The sequence below is a fragment of the Ursus maritimus genome, unplaced genomic scaffold (genome assembly GCF_017311325.1).
Source record: "Ursus maritimus isolate PB19 unplaced genomic scaffold, ASM1731132v1 scaffold_19, whole genome shotgun sequence".
Classification (NCBI taxonomy): domain Eukaryota; kingdom Metazoa; phylum Chordata; class Mammalia; order Carnivora; family Ursidae; genus Ursus; species Ursus maritimus.
In genome coordinates this window covers 9,033,654-9,052,576 of record NW_024424341.1, presented here as the reverse complement: position 1 = coordinate 9,052,576, position 18,923 = coordinate 9,033,654, and the positions used below count along the sequence as shown (strand labels likewise).

At 38.8% G+C, this 18,923-nt stretch overlaps 1 protein-coding gene across 7 annotated transcripts in view; it reads right to left on the bottom strand.

Annotated features, from left to right (window-relative positions):
• Window positions 1-18,923, bottom strand: part of CYLD (CYLD lysine 63 deubiquitinase) — a 67,800-nt gene that overhangs the window by 9,885 nt on the left and 38,992 nt on the right. For all 7 annotated transcript variants that reach the window (XM_040633294.1, XM_040633297.1, XM_040633298.1 and 4 more), the window contains 6 exons: window positions 11,450-11,829; window positions 10,402-10,567; window positions 9,141-9,282; window positions 7,762-7,884; window positions 5,519-5,610; window positions 4,546-4,612 (listed from right to left, as the gene is read on the bottom strand). In XM_040633294.1, coding sequence (XP_040489228.1) covers window positions 4,546-4,612; window positions 5,519-5,610; window positions 7,762-7,884; window positions 9,141-9,282; window positions 10,402-10,567; window positions 11,450-11,829 — 970 coding nt within the window. The remainder of the gene's footprint in view (window positions 1-4,545; window positions 4,613-5,518; window positions 5,611-7,761; window positions 7,885-9,140; window positions 9,283-10,401; window positions 10,568-11,449; window positions 11,830-18,923) is intronic.

Here is an 18,923-nt window from a genome sequence, read left to right as displayed (position 1 = left end):
AATCCATTAAACTACTGATTGTTTAAAATCTAAAATGCACTTCATGCTTGAAACAGGAAAATAAACTCACTTCCAGAGACCTTCCAGACCCAATGTTTCACTTCTAAAATGAAGCCCAGAGTTCTAAGAAAGAATAATTATCGCTTCCCAGAAAGTTAAAGCAGAGCCAGGTGTAGAAACCAGGTGTCCTATCAACCACTGACTATTCTTTCCATGAAAGCATGCTGTCTCTTTAAATGGTCACTCAATTATTCAACAAATACCAAGGAAGCTCCTACTGTATGCCTGTCACAGTGTTACCAATATATTACACATTTTCCCTTCTAAATATTTTACTACAGGGGCGCCTGGGCGGCTCAGTCCGTTGAGAATCCAACTCTTGATTTCAGCTCAGGTCATGGTCTCAGGGTTGGGAGATCGAGCCCCATGTCAGTCAGCACTCAGCGTGGAGTCTGCTTGAGATCTCTCTCCCTCTCCCTGCCCCTTCCCCTGCTCATACGTGCTCTCTCTCTCCTCTTTAAATAACTAAATAAAATCTTAACGTAACCAAATATTTTACTACAGAATGCCATTAATCTTTAACTCTACCAAAAGGATTAATAATCTTTAAGTGTACTATTTACCTTTCCAGCAGAATTTCTGGGTATAGAATCAACCTATTTATAGCTAAATTTCAAGATTTTTATGGAAATTTATTAACACAGTTTTCATAATGAAAAAGCTGTTGAGACCAACCTTCAGAAGCCCTCAGCTTTCCAAAGCAACTTATATCCTGAAATAAACAAAACTTACTTGTTAACAAAACCAGGAGATTCGTGAGAACCCACAACAAATAAAAACAAATGATAACCAAAAAACCTGAAGGTTATGCTATTATGCTATATCAATATTTTGCTTGGTTGCTGATGACTATAAAAGACCAGCATTCTTCCATGAAAGTCAAAAGCATAAAAAAAATTTAACAGGTAACAGGGGTTACAAATAGGACAGGAAACTAAGAAAGCATAAAGTGGTAGAGGTCAATAGTTGCAACAATTAGAAATAATAATGGTGACGGGGGAAGGGGAATCGTGGTTGATGGCAACCGAAGAGGCAGGCACCGAGAGAAAGGAACCAGAAGTGAGAATGAAGACCAACAGCTTTGCAATATCGAGGCAGATGGATTAGAAGCCTGGGTGGATGGGGTGGGGAGAAAAAAAAAGAAAACAAGTACTCAAATCTCATTACCAGTTTTAGAAGGCTAAAACCCTAGAGTAATTAGCAGGTCATTAAGGCACACATACACAAGAATCACAACAAAGCTGGTGCGATGGTACAAAACTGTACAATTTAGATTGCCGTTTTCCACTAAGAAAACCTGAAAGCAGAAGGGTACAAATGTTGCATTAAACTTAAAAGAAAACATATATCTATGGAGAAGATAAAAACATTCATGGAATTGTATAATATTGGTCTGCCTACCTTCGTAACACAGACCTTAATGGGTAGCCCCTAAAATCCCTTACAGCTTCGGGGCTAGCTAGCACTGTGGAATAGAATATATCCGTGTAGTAAGAATACCCAGACCGTGTTCTATAATGAGAAGTACTCAGTAACACAACCTGGAAACTGCCCTGTACCTTTGCTTCTTGATTGCCGGTTTTATTCCATTATTTTTCTTGCAATTTTTCTTTCTTTGCTTCCGTGCACTATCCTCTCTTACTAGTGGCTAGGACTTTAGCTTCACTTCTCTTTAACACCCCACACGAGTCATCATTACCAGTACTATTGTTATTGTTGTTTTTTGAATACGAAGGCTTAATTTACCTATGTTTATGGCCTCGGTTCTTCCTTGTTTCTAGCATACTATTCCTTGGTTCTAAATTCAGCTTTGTCTTTCTGAAGTACACGCTGAGGTAGGTGATTTAGTCCTGGTTCTTCCTGCTCAGGAATTCTGTGCACCTTTCTTCTTACACACAACTTAAGTGTGCCAAAAATTCTGGAAAATATTCAGCTATTATCTATCAAAATATTGCTTCTTCCCTATTCTCTCCAGTGTCTCCTAGACCTGCACTTAGAATCTGTCTTCCATGTCTCTTACCCTCTCTTGTTTTCCAACTTCTTTCCCCTGGGGCTACGTTCCAGGTACTTTCTTCAGATCTATCTTCCAAATGAGCAATTCTCTCTTCAGCTGTACATCCCGTATCCAGAGACACGCACCCCCTCCCAGACGTAAAGCACATATACGGAGAGAGACATTTTTAATCTCTATTTCTGGGAATTCTATTTTTGTTTATTAGATTTTGTTTGTTATCAAATCCGCATTCAGCCTCCTAGGTGGCTAAGTCCTTTGTCTCATCAGTCCTGTGAGACCTCTGTGCAGTCTCTCCGACTGTTTCACTATTTTGGAGTTTCCAGGACTCCTCTTCCTAGTTGTTACATCAGTGGACTCTCCCTCAGAAATAAAGGCTTGTGCAGGTGAAGAATGACACTTGGGAAAGAAAAGCTAACATCTGAAGTATCTTTTTGTATCTTCTTATAATCTTTGAACGAGTGACTCCCCATATGAAGAGGCCCCTGAAAGGGGAGGGGAGCTGTGACCCCTTCGAGGGGTGATGGAACTTCCCAGGGCCCTCTCCAAACCCCACGAGACCTTCAAGAACTGAGATGCACTCCTACACGTATCCAGCCCTCCTCACCCCCTGAGAATCACAGCTGTTTTCATCTTTGTTATTACTAAGAGTCTATGACATTCCCAAACGGTGTTGGGCTATGGGGGGGGGAGCGGGGAGAAGACAATTGTTTTAATCACCTGAAATTTATCTCTTCTAGAGGAAAACAAAAGTGACTTTTTTCTCCCAAACTGCCTGTTAAATTTCCTACATTATGTATTAAACACAGATTTCTTTCCTCATTTGTGTCTGAAAGCTGACTTATAAGATACTGAGATTCTATTTTTGAGCTTTCTATTCAGGTCTGTTGGTCCACTTTTATATAGTATCACACTGTTTAATGTCTATTGCTTTGCCTTATAGCTTATAATAGAACTCTTTTTTTAAAAAACCTTCAAACTTCAACATTTTCATCCATTTCATCCTGTAAAGAACTCTAAAATCACTTTATTGAATTAAAAAAAAAGTTAAGATCTTGTTTATGTACAAATCATACTGTAAAAATTTAACACCTTTAAGTAATTTACTATTCTTACCTGGGACACAATCTTTCTCACTAATTAATCAAATCACCTTTAAGCTCTGGGAAAGTCTTTCAAAAAACCCATCTCAATAAAATGGATTTCTTGGCATCTTATACCTTCATGAAGTATGAAAACATCCCTTTTTCATATTTGCTAAAAGGTATATAGAAGTGCTATTGATTTCTCCATGATTATTGTCTACATGGTCAAATTACAAATTCTTGGGTTAATTCCAGTAGTTTCTGAACAATTCTCTAAGATTTTCTAGATGTACATATAGCTATTACCATCTCTGAATAGAGAATAAATATGGATTCTTGATGTTTATGTATTATGTCTTATTTCATTAATTAACACTTTCAAAATAATATCAAACTGTAATTGTGGTACTGTCCTCCTTTCCCTTCCTTCTGTCCATCGATTCAACACTGGCATCAAACTATCACTTACAACACAAAGACGAGTAAGAGTATTTGTCTGCGATCAGATCTTAGGGAAGTAAATAGTAAATCAGCAAGATTTTCAACAGAGTAACCCAACTTAAAGTATAAAAGGGTCCAGCATTTAGACCGTGAACATTAAACCACCTGGAAAGTTAATCCATTTAGAATATCTCACTAAGAAATTCAGTGCATTAGATTTGAGACTTTCATTCAAGATGGAGGAGGAAAAAAGGCTAAGTTACAAAACTGGGAACAAGAAAGCTAATATGAAGCTAAACTAATTCTCTGAGTGAAGGATAGTCAAAAACAGTGTTCTCATGGTATTCGACTGGGTTAGAATAGGTTCTCTCTCTCTCTTTTTTTTTTTTAAGATTAACCTATCTACTTTAGAGAGTGAGCAAGCATGAGTGGGGGGAGGGGCAGACCGAGAGAATCTCAGGTAGACTCCCCACTGAGTGCAGAGCCACCTCGGGGCTCCGTCCCTGGAGCCTGAGATCATGACCTGAGCTGAAATCAAGAACTGGATGCTCAACTGACTGAGCCACCCAGGTGCTCCTAGAATAATGTTCTCTTAGAATCTTAATTTCCCTTAGAATCGTTCATTAATTAAATTATAAAAATATTCATGTACAGTTTTATAAGAAAATGATTTGCAATAATACTTATTACTAGGGTTAAAATTACAAGCACAAATTTAACCGGAATCACTCCTCCAATTAAGTCTGATACTTTGGGGAGGACAATAATTTAATTAATCACATAATTAAATAGTTAAATTAACTTGCATTGCAGGAACCTAGCATATTAAGATTCCTAAACAAATACAATATTACATAATCACTAAAGAAATAATTTCTATGGTATGATGGCAGAGAAAATGAAGATTGCCCATTTTTTCCAATGCTTCTGTAACAATTTAAAAGTTACCTTATTTTTAACAATGGCTCTACCCTTAAAATATGATGAAACAGGATATTCAAAAATTCTTCAGGATCTAGGAGAAAATAAAAAAATAAGTCACAGACAAGATTTTTAAATCATTCTATTTTTTATTTATAATAGTTATATTCTGATTCTAAATTCACTTTCATAATTGATACTTTTTCAATTAAAAGCATAGTTCTCAAGTATTCCTGCTTAATGAAAACTATAAAGGATATTTAATAATTATGACAAAGGACAGCCCAGTTTTGTTATAACTTTACTGTAAATGACAAGGTATAATAATTCATGTATATTGAAATAATTTTAATTTCTTCTGGGGGGTTCAGTAGAATAAAACTGGGAATACAATCTTGTTTTTTCCTGTTATCTGAATAATTACCAAGTCTCTAAACATCATAGCGGGTTACAATTAGCTGCTAAGATGTTCACAGTCAGGAGCTGAATCTCTTGAGTAAATCCATTAGCTAAGGAAAGATTAAAATATGGTCTCTGACCATAAACTTAATTCTACTTCACCACGTTAACTCCCTTTATAACAAGGAAAACTAACTGGAAAAATGGGGATGAGCCCAGTGCCACCCTTCACCCCTAAAGGGAAACAATGACGAATACCATGGCTGGAAGGAAACGTAATGTATTACAACCAGACAGCTTCTTAAAGGGGCTCATTTTCCCACACATCACTCACTTTTAGAAGAGATAAAGCATTTGCAAAAAGGGAACAAATCAAAACTGTCCATTACACAGAAACTAATATTATACTGTATGTCAACTAACTAGAATTTATATAAAAACTTTAAAATTTAAAAAAGAACTTAAAAAATTGTGATCACACAGAAAGGAATTCCTAGTTTAAAATAAAATCCCCAAAACTACATAGACACACATTTCTGCCAATAATTTAGCATATGCTTTCAAGTTATTTTTAATGCATATCCTATAAATTAAGAGCCACCTTTTTCTTCAGAAGTAAATCCTGATGCAGCCTCAACTTTTTCAAGTATCTTCCTCAGTTTCATAATCTTTGTTGCACACACATATCCATATCTACGTTAGTAAAAAACAATTAATTAATATTGGCATATATATTAAGTTAGTATAACCCATTTTGGTAATCACACAGTTCTTACAGAATTCCAATATGTCATACATAAATTCTTAGGCTAGACAGTTATTTTGAAAATCACAGTTACAGGCTGATTCTTGAAGTTTACAAATTAAAAATCTAGCATCAGAATTACCCTAGACACTACCACGCCTAAGTAATAGCTGCCATATACTAAATTAAGAAAAAGCATTTTTAAATTACCATGACTTGTCTTCTGATTCTATCTGCTTAAGAAATCAAAGCATTTACTTAAAAAAAAAAAAAAACTTTGAGAGCAAGTCCTTTTAATATTAAAGGCTGAAAAAGCCACCAAAAGGAATGGTAAAGGGCCCTGATAAGAAACTGAAAACGGAAAATGTGAAATCAAGCCGGTCACCATGTGCATGACAGTGTCTCTCATCTTTGTCTGAACAAAGGACACATTCAGTACATTCCATGGGGATCCCCGACAAAACGCTAATGCTAAAGTTGCCTTCGGAAGAAACCTGAAAGGCCACCACAAGTCTAACGAGAGCAAGTCAAACCCAGCTAATCGAATATCCATTTTGTATAGGGACTGCTCATTCACTCATTAACTCTCTGCAACGAACGTACACTGGGGATCCATCACTCACACATGATCTAACCTGTCAGCCACTGTGGATACAAAAATGAGTGAGGGGATAAAACAGGGTCTCTGCCTTTGAGGAGCTTGAAACGGAGAAAGCAGAGGTTTCAGTACCAAATAAAACCAGCCCACTATAATAGAGACAGGAACGCTGCAGACACAGGGAATCTTGATCACAACAAGGCATCTGCCAAGGTCCTTGCTGTGGACAGGGCGACAGAGTCTGGTTAATCATGATTCTTACCTGGTTGGAAAACAGTATCCAAATAATGTCTGTTAATGGACTTAAGGTGTTTGGGAAGGAAAGAAGGAAGTAATCACATGACCTAGAGTTTCAGATTTGATCTGTCTTGTTCCATTATCAATTACTTGGGAGAAGAAATGGACAGTAAACTTAAAAATTTGCATCAGATAAAATAACTGATGTCGAAATCAAGATTCATAATTATCTTAAAGGGTGAAAACTAGAGTCATTTTCATCATTACAGAATGTAAAGCAAAGATATAAGGAGGGAGATTTATTCGCTTATAATTTACTTTCCTAGCCATGTTATACAGTAGGTCATTCTGCGTGCCCTTTGTTATTTAATCTTCTGCATTTTGTCACCAAAATCTTCTATCAAACTATTTTTAAAATTTAATTGTTAAATAAGAAAAGGGTCCCAAGATTTAAATTAATATGGACTTACTATGGACTTTAAATTACATAGTTTGCTCTCTATATTCCTGAGTGAACAGGTTTCTTTCATAGTCTAGGGCCTTAACTCTTCACAGTTTAAATTTTATAATGTGACATTATCACACATCACTACTACCATGTATCAAATGTCTTTACTAGACATCTCATCACTTGAGCTTGTATCAACACAAATTGCTTCCTGTGACCAAAGAAAGACAAATTTATAACTCATAAACTAAGAAATGACCAAAAATACCACTACTAAGGGATGTGCAGGGAGGTCTAAATATATTCCTGTAACCAAGAAATGTGTTAATAAAATACATCTCATCTGTTGCTAATACAAGAGTACTAAATACTAGCAATTCTACAAATTAAAATTTTCCTTTGCTCCTTTTTTTTTCAGATAAAATTCAGTTTAAGAAGCCCGGACCAGAGAGCATAATCATTGTTACCCAGCAGAAGAAGGAGCTCTAACAGAAGATAAGAGTACCACATACTTCGTAACAGCTTTTCTAAACCTACTGCAATTACTAAATTGGACTATGCTGAACCAAAACAGTTTCATCATTTTCTGGCATATACTATGTGCTACACCGTAACCAGATTTAAGAAATTAAGTAAGTAAAGGCAGTAAAGGTTAAAACGCAAGGGCAGCAAAGGCTCGATCATCATACTTCATCAAGAGAACAAATTTTCACCCATTCCTTAATAAATGAAAGCAGGTATAAATTAATTACTATACCAACAAACAGCAAATAGGACACCATCTACAGGCAAAGGAACTACAGATCTTCTACTTACATTCTCAGGGGATTAACAATTTCTGTCCTCAGGAGCTCCTGAGTTTCGCTATAATATTCTACATCATTCTTTTCTTTCGGTCTAAGTAACACAGTGTCCAGAACAGAACTAAAAGCAAACAAGCTGTAAAATAAAAGGAGTATGTTTCCTCATGCTGTACACATATTACAGATACTAAACAGAACACTAAAAAGATACTAAACAGATAGATGCTAAAACGATACTTTTTGGGAAACAGAGACTAAAAAGAATGTGAAGAGAAAACATGCCAAGTCTGGAGAACAAGGCACATACGAATTAGTGCTTCCTGTTAACACAGGTACCAGAGACACCCTTTAAGGTTCCCACCGCTTAATCCTCAGGGTCTAGAAATCCTTCCAGGTTAAAAATACCAATAGTGAGAAAGCCAACTATTGACTGACAGTGTTAAAGGATAAAAACATGCCTCAAGAATATTAAGAGAACTTCTTTGCAAAAGCTGAAAAGGGGCCTACAAATCTGACGGACAACAGAGGAGGGAGTTTGAAACTGCTTCCCAAGGCCTACACATGCGCAGTATATAACCCGACTCCGGATATTGTACTTCTCTCCCACACACCCCTCTGAAGAGATAGAAATCTCTTTTAAATGCCAAAATCGCTTGTGCCAAAATCACTTGAGTGACTAACAGCAAGCGGTGAGTTGCTGGGACCAAAGAAAAGGAAATGCGGCTAATACAAATTTTTATCAGGAAATCTACAAAATCTTGTATCAATTCTGTAGGGCTTGTTTTTGTCCATACACCTAAGAGATGTCAAGTATTCTGCCAAAAAGGATGGCCCACCACGTTTGTTCTCTCCCCACTTTTAAAATGTTAACACCCCACTGACTTCCTACTTCTTACAACGTGGCTGTATATACACTCAACTCAAATGAAGGGGTACCTGGTTCGATCTCCGTGTAAAACTTCTTGCCATGTTAAGTTGCTCAATTTCGGAATAAACTACATATATGAGGGCAACTGTGCTTCTACTGAACATAATTCTCTGAAATAAATTCTCTTAATTCTCCTCAGTCACATGATTTCCCAGACACCATCAGAGTATCTGTCCCCCCGTAACACTATCACTCTTACTCCTCAATCACAGCATTATTTTTATATTAATTTTTTGGATATGAGCCCATGAGACTATGTTCGGCACCTTCCAAAGGGTATAACGAAATGTAAATCTCCCTTTCTTTCCTGTGGCCCAGCCACCCAGTTTCTTTACTCAAAGGCAGTTAAGCAGTTTCTTTCACGCACATGCAACATGCATACACGCACACACACACACACACACACACACGCGTGCCTCTGCCCCCGTAGAACTATATCCCTGTTGCATTAATTTGAAACTTACCAGAATAAGGTTGAGTCTAAGTAACAAGAATTGTAATGACCCTGGATGCCCTTCTTCTTTCCAATCATTATCTCTAAACCTTCTTTTTCCATTTTGGGTGGGGTATTTTCTTCCACCACTTCACTCAAGTAGCCTCCAAATGCTGCAAACATAAAAATGAAAATGCAAAGTACCCTTTTTAACTATTACAATATGTACTCCCATATATTTCTTCATTTTAAAATACACTTTTGTATTCTGAGGCAAAATTTGTTTCATGACTTAAAACTAGGTTAAAGGTAGGTTCGGGTTCATTGTTTTCAGCTTGGCTTATAACAATGCTATTGTTCATTTCAATCTCTCTTCCTCCACCATTTAAAAAACACTTTAGAGTATTAAGTACTGTATGAAAAGCATCTGTCAAATAAAATATTTTGTTCCCCACCTATTTTATAATTTGCCTGAGATGTTTCACCTTCAAGTTGAAAAAGAAAACAAAAAACTCCACAGTACTACTTCAAGTGTAATAAAAAATGTTTTTCATAAAGGTGGCTTTCCTACTGATAGCTGCTTAACTGTCAAGATGCTTCACAGCTATTACTCAAACTGGAAAGGGATAGCATCAGGAAACTGTCACCTGTTATGAATAACGAGGGGATCTGTCCTCTATCAAGCAATCTAAAACTACTTCGTATAATAATGCTGACTCCTTCTCCTGACTTCGAGAGAGGGTAGTTAGTGCCAAAAGAAGACCACCATTTCCATTTCTACCTCTGTGTTTTTAAAAATTAAACATTGGCAACTGGGGCGCCTCGGTGGCTCAGTCAGTTAAGTGTCTGCCTTCAGCTCAGGTCATGATCCCAGGGTCCTGGGATTGGGCCCTGCATTGGGGTCCCTGCTCAGGTGGGAGCCTGCTTCTCCCTCTCGTTCTGCCTGCCATTCCCCCTGCTTCTGCTCTCTCCCTCTCTCTGTCAAATACATATATAAAAGATTTTTAAAACATTTTTTTTAAATGCTGGCGACCAAAAGGAAGAGAAAAATAAGTCCTACTATTTTTCACTTTCCAAATCTCATTTTTTTCCTGACACTTTTTCAAAAGTCCCTTCTTGGGACAACTGTAACTTTCTTATACACCAAGTAGCAATTTTTACCGATTTACGAGCCCGATGAACACTGGCAAGAAATATATTTAAACACTGTCACTGCCTGCTACTGCAAAATAGCCTGAGATCAGAACCATGGTCATTCCAGATTGGTAAGTAAATGAAAGGCCTCCAAATACCTAGAGAGTTACAGCGTTCGATCTGATTGGAAACTGGCTGCAGAGACGCGAACCTAGAGTCCGGCCTGCAGCTCTTCAGTTTAACAAACAGCGCCTTCTTCAGGGCACAGGTGAAGTACCGCGTGCCCCTGAAGGTTCCATCCGTACAGCCCGCACATTCATCTTCCTGAAAAAGAAATGCTTCGGTATGTGTTACTCTGCACCTTGCAACACAGCAAACAAGGAAGGAAGGTTTCTAAGATTTGTTGCTGGCTCACCCCTTCTCAGAATTCCCTCACCACGCCTGCCCCGAGAACTCCTTCAGAAAAAAGGGATCGACTAACCAGTGCTTCAGCCCACAACTACTCATTTAAGAAATTAATTCCTTAATCCAACATGAAGCCCTCAATGTATTTTCTTCCAGAGTGTATACTTAAGCCTTCCCTGGTTAACTGACTTTCCGGTATCATTTCCACAAGTTTAAAACCAAGGCACAGAGGCGATTTATTTTAAAAACTTCCCCCTCCCCAAAAGTAGCATTCACTAGCATGCAAACAAATTTTTTAAGAAATATATTTTATAAATCAAGTTAAATGTACTCAAATTATCCTTTCCAGATCATGAAAGGCCAAACAATATGCTTTCCTAATCTCCAAATGGGAAATCTTTCCATCTATAAAGATCTCAAAAAAATCTCTAAAAATGGCAATTAATCTTAAAACTGATGATATAAATATTAGAACCGACTGGGGGGAGGGAGACTGGGGAAGAGAAAGAAAGCTGTTAACAGAGTTGCTTTCCTTACTGTATTCTGTTTAATATAATGAGCCTAAACACATTAGTCTAAAAATCTGCTTTCGTTACTTGAACACAGATCAGCTAACATCAGGAACAAGTGGATCGGATGCTTCATGGGTGGCAAAGAAGTCAGGTGACACGGTAATACAATTTTTCTCTAGTGACACCTTTTTTGACAAAACATTTTGACAAAAAAAGCATAATGGGGAAAAAAAACTACACAAAACTCCAGACAGAGAAGAACTGCAATTTTTAAGCCAAATTAAATTACCAGTTCCAGTCCCGCTAGCACTTCGTTGAGTCCTGGTGGCTGGCCAATCCAACGGATTACCCCATAGAAAGGAGGATTCTCTTTAACCTCAGCCAGAGAGCCCACTTCCAGACCATGCGAGTTCCCAGAAGTCATGGCCAAGGGCGGACTCTCCTGGACAGGTGCATTGTTTAGTTCTCCCATCACGGACTGAACTGACAGAGACAGTGGACTGTGGCCAATACTTCCGTTGGTATTGGGCATCTTTGTCAGACTGAATGGTAAAGAGTGAAATCTGTTCTCGGTGGATAATGAGTTCATGGAAGGAGGCTGCAGTGGTGGTGAAGCGTGTCCAAAGTCTGGAGAGATCTCTGTAAGTGATTTTGCAGGGTCTTCAGCAACTACAAAAAATTATTCTTATTTAGAGAAATGTATTCAAGAATATTAAACACACCCACATCTCTAAAAATTAACATACACATCTAGTCCAACTGCCCATTTTTGACTCTAGAAGGATTTTGTAAGCATTGCACACTTAAGTTCTCCAAACAGTGTTCTAGATTCTCCTCCCACCTCCAGACTTTTTTACCTCAGTAAATGGCACCCAATTGCTCAAACCAAAAAAATCCATTATTGATTGGTATTAAATAGTTTATTCTTTGCCCGTAATACAATTAAGTTAGAAAACAGTACCAAAAAAATATCAAAAAATTTAGAAAGATGCTTCTAAATTCTAAAGGATCAAAAAAGAAATGATTATGTAAATTTTTTAAAGTAAAGAAAAAAGAGAAAGAAGCGGCGCTGGGAAAATTGGACAGCTACATGCAAAAGAATGAAACTTGACCACTATCTCACACCATACACAAAAATAAACTCCAAATGGATGAAAGACCTCGATGTGAGACAGGAATCCATCAGAATCCTAGAGGAGAACATAGGCAACAACCTCTACGACATCGGCCAAAGCAACCTTTTTAATGACACATCTCCAAAGGCAAGAGAAACAAAAGATAAAATGAACATGTGGGACTACATCAAGATAAAAAGCTTCTGCACAGCCAAGGAAACAATCAAAAAAACTAAGAGGCAGCCCACAGAATGTTTGCAAATGATGCTACAGATAAAAGACTGGTATCCAAGATCTACAAAGAACTTCTCAAGCTCAATATGCAAGAAACAAATAAACAAATCATAAAATGGGCAGAGGATATGAACAGACACTTTTCCAATGAGGACATACAAATGGCTAACAGACACGTGAAAAATGTTCAAAATCGTTAGCCATCAGGGAAATTCAAATCAAAGCCACACTAAGATACCACCTTATGCCAGTTAGAATGGCAAAAATCAACAAGGCAGGAAACAGCAATTGCTGGAGAGGATGTGGAGAAAGGGGATCCCTCCTACATTGTTGGTGGGAATGCAGGCTGGTGCAGCCACTCTGGAAAACAGTGTGGAGGTCCCTTAAAAAGTTAAAAATTGAGCTACCCTATGACCCAGCCATTACAATACTGGGTATTTACCCCAAAGATACAGACGTAGTGAAGAGAAGGGCCATGTGCACCTCAATGTTCATAGCAGCATTGTCCACAATAGCTAAATCATGGAAGGAACCGAGATGCCCTTCAACAGATGACTGGATTAAGAGGCTGCGGTCCATATATACAATGGAATATTACTCAGCCATCAGAAAGAACGAGTTCTCAACATTTACTGCAACATGGACGGCACTGGAGGAGATAATGCTGAGTGAAATAAGTCAAGCAGAGAAAGACAATTATATGATTTCTCTCATCTATGGAACATAAGAAGTAGGAAGATCGGTAGGGGAAGAAAGGGATAAAGAAAGGGGGGTAATCAGAAGGGGGAGTGAAGCATGGGAGACTATGGACTCTGAGAAACAAACTGAGGGCTTCAGAGGGGAGGGGGGTGGGGGAATGGGATAGACTGGTGATGGGTAGTAAGGAGGGCACATATTGCATGGTGCACTGGGTGTTACACGCAACTAATGAATCATCGAACCTTGCATCAGAAACCAGGGATGTACTGTATGGTGACTAACATAATGTAATAAAGAAACATTTAAAAAAAAAGAGAGAGAGGGGTTCCTGGGTGGCGCAGTCGTTAAGCGTCTGCCTTCGGCTCAGGGCGTGATCCTGGCGTTCCGGGATCGAGTCCCACATCAGGCTCCTCTGCTATGAGCCTGCTTCTTCCTCTCCCACTCCCCCTGCTTGTGTTCCCTCTCTCGCTGGCTGTCTGTCACATAAATAAATGTCTTTATTAAAAAAAAAAGAGAGAGAGAGAAAGAAGCAACAAACACTTGTGGAACACAGTTCAAGTTGTACTTACAAAGGAAATTTATAGACTTAATAGTTTATTTTAGGAAAAAAAGAGTATTAATGAACTATACTCAGAATATAACTTAGGAAGTTAGAAGAACAGATTAACCTCCCAAAAAACAGTCAAAAGGAAAGAGTAAATACAAAACAGAAATTAATGAAAGAGAAGACAAACATACAGTACAGAGAATCAAAACCAGATAAATTTACAAAAGCAGAAAATAATTTAAGAGAAAACAAACGTAGAAAAAGAGAACCAAAGACAAAGCTATTTCCTCAAGAGAACTAATACAGCTGCCAGGCAGGCGCTGCAGATCACAGGGTGGAGAATGAGCTGCTCAATAAATAATAATACTGAGATCATCAGTTATCGGAACTTTAAAAAAAATTAAATTGAACTTGTACTGCATGCTCTACACAAAAACACTTCTGGGTGGTTTAAAGACAAATGGGAAAGGCAAAACCATAAGCTTCTGGAAGACAATATAGAAGAATGTTCTTTATGATTTTAGGGCCAAGAGAAATTTCTTGCACATAAGTATACTAGCCATAAAGGAAAAGACTGACAAATACGGCATTAAAATTGAGCTACTTGGTCATAAAAGGTCATAGCAAGAGTGAGAATATGAGCTGAGCAAGAAGAAAACACTTATAATACATATTTCTGACAAAGGATTAAAACTGGACAAAAGCCTGTAAATCAAAATTAAAAAAAAACAAAAAAACAAAAAACCTAGGAAAAAATGGACAAAGGGCTTGAAAGGCAACTCAGAAGATACCCAAATCACCAAACATAAGTGAAAAGATTCTTGCCCTCACTAGTAAGTAGATTAAAAAAGTCAAAAGCAGCATGAGATATCATTTCAAAAGTGCAAGGTCTTAGATATTAACTGTTGGTCAGGATAAAGAACAAATGACAGATACCCTCACACAATGCTTATGGGAGTGTACACTGGTACAACTACTCAAGGAACAGTGTGGTATGATTCAGTAAAGGAAAGATGTGCATATGACATGACCCAGTGAATCCATTTCTAGGTATACAGTCTAGACTCGTGTAAGATCGTTAATAGCGGAGCTGTTAATAACAGCAGAAAAATAAAAATTCCAATGTCCATCAGTGGTCGATTGGGGACATATACTGTGGTATATTTAGACATTTCACAGCAAAGCAATGAAATGGAATGGCATGCTATAAAGCAATGAACACATATAATTTATAATCATATACTACTACTACGGTGAATCTTTGGGACATAACATTGAGGGGAAATTACAGCAGACATACAATCAGCAGTCTGATTCCTTTATATGAAGCTCAGAAACATGCACAACTAACAGTATACTGTTTAGATATATTATAAGGCGATCATGAAAACCAAGAGAATGATAACACTAAATTAAAGATGGCAGGAGCTCAGAGGAAAGTGTGAAGGGAAGGGTTCTAGGAAGAGGCACCAGGGGGAATTTCAAAGGTAATGATAATGGTTTTTTTCTTAAAGTGAGTAGCGACTACACGGGTGTTCACTGTATTTTGTACCTTACTGTTCTATATATCTTCCCCATTTAAGATTCTTTAATAATGATATTTGACATAGGAATTTTATTTTTTTAAAGATTTTATTTATTTATTTATTTATTTGACAGAGAGAGTAAGCACAAGCAGGGGGAGCAGCAGGCAGAGGGAAAGGGAGAAGCAGACTCCCCACAGAGCAGGGAGCCTGACATGGGGCTCAATTCCAGGACCCTGGGATCATGACCTGAGCCAAAGGCAGATGCTTAACCGACTGAGCCACCCAGGCGCCCCTTTAACATAGGAATTTTAAAAGTTACTCTTTTCTTCCTCAAACCCTCAACTCCTCAGGCCCAAAACCCAAATCCATAAAGCATTTGGTTCTATCTCCAAAATATATTTCAAATTCATCCTCTTCTCTTCACCCCTATTATCTCCCTAATTCAAGCCACCATCATCTTTGACCCTGTAACCAGTCTCTTTCCTGGTCTGACCCTCTTCTTGTCCCTCTCCAAACAATTCACCATACAACTCTAAGAGATCTTTTTAAAATTTAAAGATCTTACATGATCTTCTACCATTCTCCTGCTTAAAAACTTCCAATGGCTTTCCAGTGCTCTTATAATAAATTTCTCACCGAGATCTACAAGGTCCTGTGTGATCTAGCTCCCACCTACCTAACCAAATTCCTTTTATACACCTATTTTCCTTGCTTCCCATGCTGTAGCCACGCCAGTCCTCAAATACTCTTTCTCACCTCAGGCCTTTGCCTTTCCTATCACCTCTGCCCAGAATGTTCTTCCCAAGCTCCTTCTCCGACGGGTTCACTCACGTCATCCAGATCTCAACCCAAATAGCCTTTCCTCAAAGAGAGCCCTCCACCACACTCTGCGGTAGCTGGCTTCCCACCGGATGCTGCCACACCTTGTTCATATCTTTCACTGCACATGTCACCATCGATGACTACCTGGTCTGTCTATATATTTACTGTCAGCCATGCCAACCAGAATATAAGCTCCATAAGAACAGGAATTCTGTTAGTCTTTTTCATGGTTTTTCATGAGGCTTCATGGTTGAATCCACAGCACTTGGTATAGCCACTAACACAAGAAAATACTTGACATTTAAGAAAAAAGTGAATATACAAATCAAATGTTGTAGGAATAAAAAACGTTTTAAATATATAAGTGAAATTAATGATAAACAAGAAATGTTCTTTTACACTGAGTTACTTCTGTTTTCTAATTTAAGGATGAAGGCCTACTCCATACAGATTTCATGACTTTATATACCCCGTTTAGGGTCCACATTCTTACATACACTTAGTATACAACATTAGACTAGAATCAAGAAGTTAAAAATATTTTACCACACTACAGAAACTGTGTAAGAATAAAATCATAGCATAAACTTAGAGAATTAATGTCACCTAGGTTATGACAAACCCATGGTTTTACTAAGTTTCCTTTCCTTAGAAAGAAAGCAGCTCATAGGAAAAGCATTCCCAAAGCTACCCAGTACCAACAGGGGGAGAAAGTGGGGCTGCGCCATAACCACCGTGGACAGTTCCCGTGCACGTGCAGAAGCCAGGAGGGCTGTGACTCACCACAGGACCCTGCCAGGCCCTTGCTGTCTCAGCGCTCCCAAGATATTTGAGAGAGCTGGTAACTGCTAACACATGGGCCAAAACTTAACAGAAATAGTCTACTGGGAGACAGAACTTCCTGGAGAGGCATCACCCTAGCTCTATGGCTAGGAAGAATTTGGGGGATGAGGCCCTGTGCCTGCCTATCTTCACAGTACCCTACCCAAGTAGAAATGAAGGCACAGAGAAGGCGAAATCAGAGAGCTCGCTCAAATCATTTCCTGTGAGTATCTAAGGGAATATGTTAAGTATCGAAGCCCAAGTGAGTATCTGAGCTCACGTGATGTAACAGTAGACTTGGACTGTTACGTTTGTTTATGTATAATATAAATAATCCATACGATAGTTAAAAAGTCACTATAGAGTTCTACAGTACTCTTCAATTCTTATTTTGATTTAATTTGCAAACAATTACTAAATGTAGTCCATGCCAAGCCCTGTGCGAGGCACTTGGAACTCCAGTTTGGCAGAAGAGACAGGCGACAAACAATTATGATGGCACCTCACCTAACCCAGGAGAGACAGGAAAGGCTTCCAGGAGAAAATAATACCCAAGCTGAGATTGAACAGATGGATAGAAGTAAGCCTGAGCATAGAGTGGGAGGAACAGGAAGAAGGATTTCCAGGCAAGAGGAACAACAGGAGCCAAGAAAAGAGAAAAGTATGGCACGTTCCAAAATGGCCCCACTCCAAGCATGCCTAGAGCAGGAATCCAGGACAAATGACAGAGACACGTAAGAAGCCATACCGTAAAAGAGTCCAGCAGGCCAAAGTAAGGAATCCGGATTTTTATCTTCAAGGGCTAGGAGCAAATTAATAGATAGACAGCAAAGAAGAGACACGAGAGGATACATCTTCAGAAAAATCAACCCGAGAGTAACGTGAAGAGAAACACAGTGTAACGATCAAAAGAGGCAGCTCTGGTGTTAAGGAGACTCGGGTTGGAATACTGGCAGCACTCATACTAGCTGTGTGGCCTTGGGCAAGGTATTTAACCACTGTAACAAAAGAAGAAGTAAAAATATCTACCTCATAAAGTTGCTATGAGGACAAAGTAATGCATATAAAGCGTGTAACACAGTGCCTGGTGCAGTAAGCTGTCGAGAAGCGTCAGCCACAGTGATGATGGTGGCGATGATAAAGACGCTGGTGAGGGCGGTTATTATTGTTGTTCAGAGCAAATTCAGAAGGGACAAGGCTGAGGCAGACGAACCAGCTGGAAGGCCATTATATGAACTAGACAGCAACAAAGGAACTAAGGCAGTGGTTGCAGAAATGAAGAAGATGGGAAAGATTCTAGTGATACTGAAGAGGACGAATGCCAGAAAACCTGGTGGGTGACGACTGGATGCGAGTAATGAGAGAGAGAAGTCCAGGATGAAGCCCCAACTTCCATTTTAGCCAACTGGACTCATGTCTCCATTTCCTCACTCCACAAAAGCATAACCAGCTGAGGTCATTGATGGCTTCCAACGGCTAAATCCAGCAGGTTAATCACGTGGTCTTCATCCTACTTGCCCTCCCAGGAGCATTCAACACTGCTGTCCTCTAGCTCCTCAGCTTCTTGCCCCAACAACCTCCTGGTTTTCCTCACTTCCCTCCTGTTGCTTTTTCTGTCTCCTCTGTCTCCCAGCCGCTAAGTTCCTCAGGGCTCAGTCTTATCCTTCACCCTCCATCTCCTTCACTCTCAACTCAGGTGCTATTATTCACAGAACTTTAATCACCAAATATGTGGGGGCAACTTGCAAACGTACTTCTCCAGCTCTTAACTCTCTTCTAAGCTCCACACCTGTATATCCAACTATTTGGCAAATCACCTCTGGGAAGTTCAAAAGGCCCCTGGAGCTCAACATATTCAAAATCAAATTCATCACCTTCCTCTACAATCGTTGAAGGATACAAGCCAGAAAACCTGGAGTATCACTGATACCTCTTTCTTCCTCAGCTCTCGCTTTCAGTCTATCTGTGAGTCTTATCAATTCATTTCCTAAATATCTC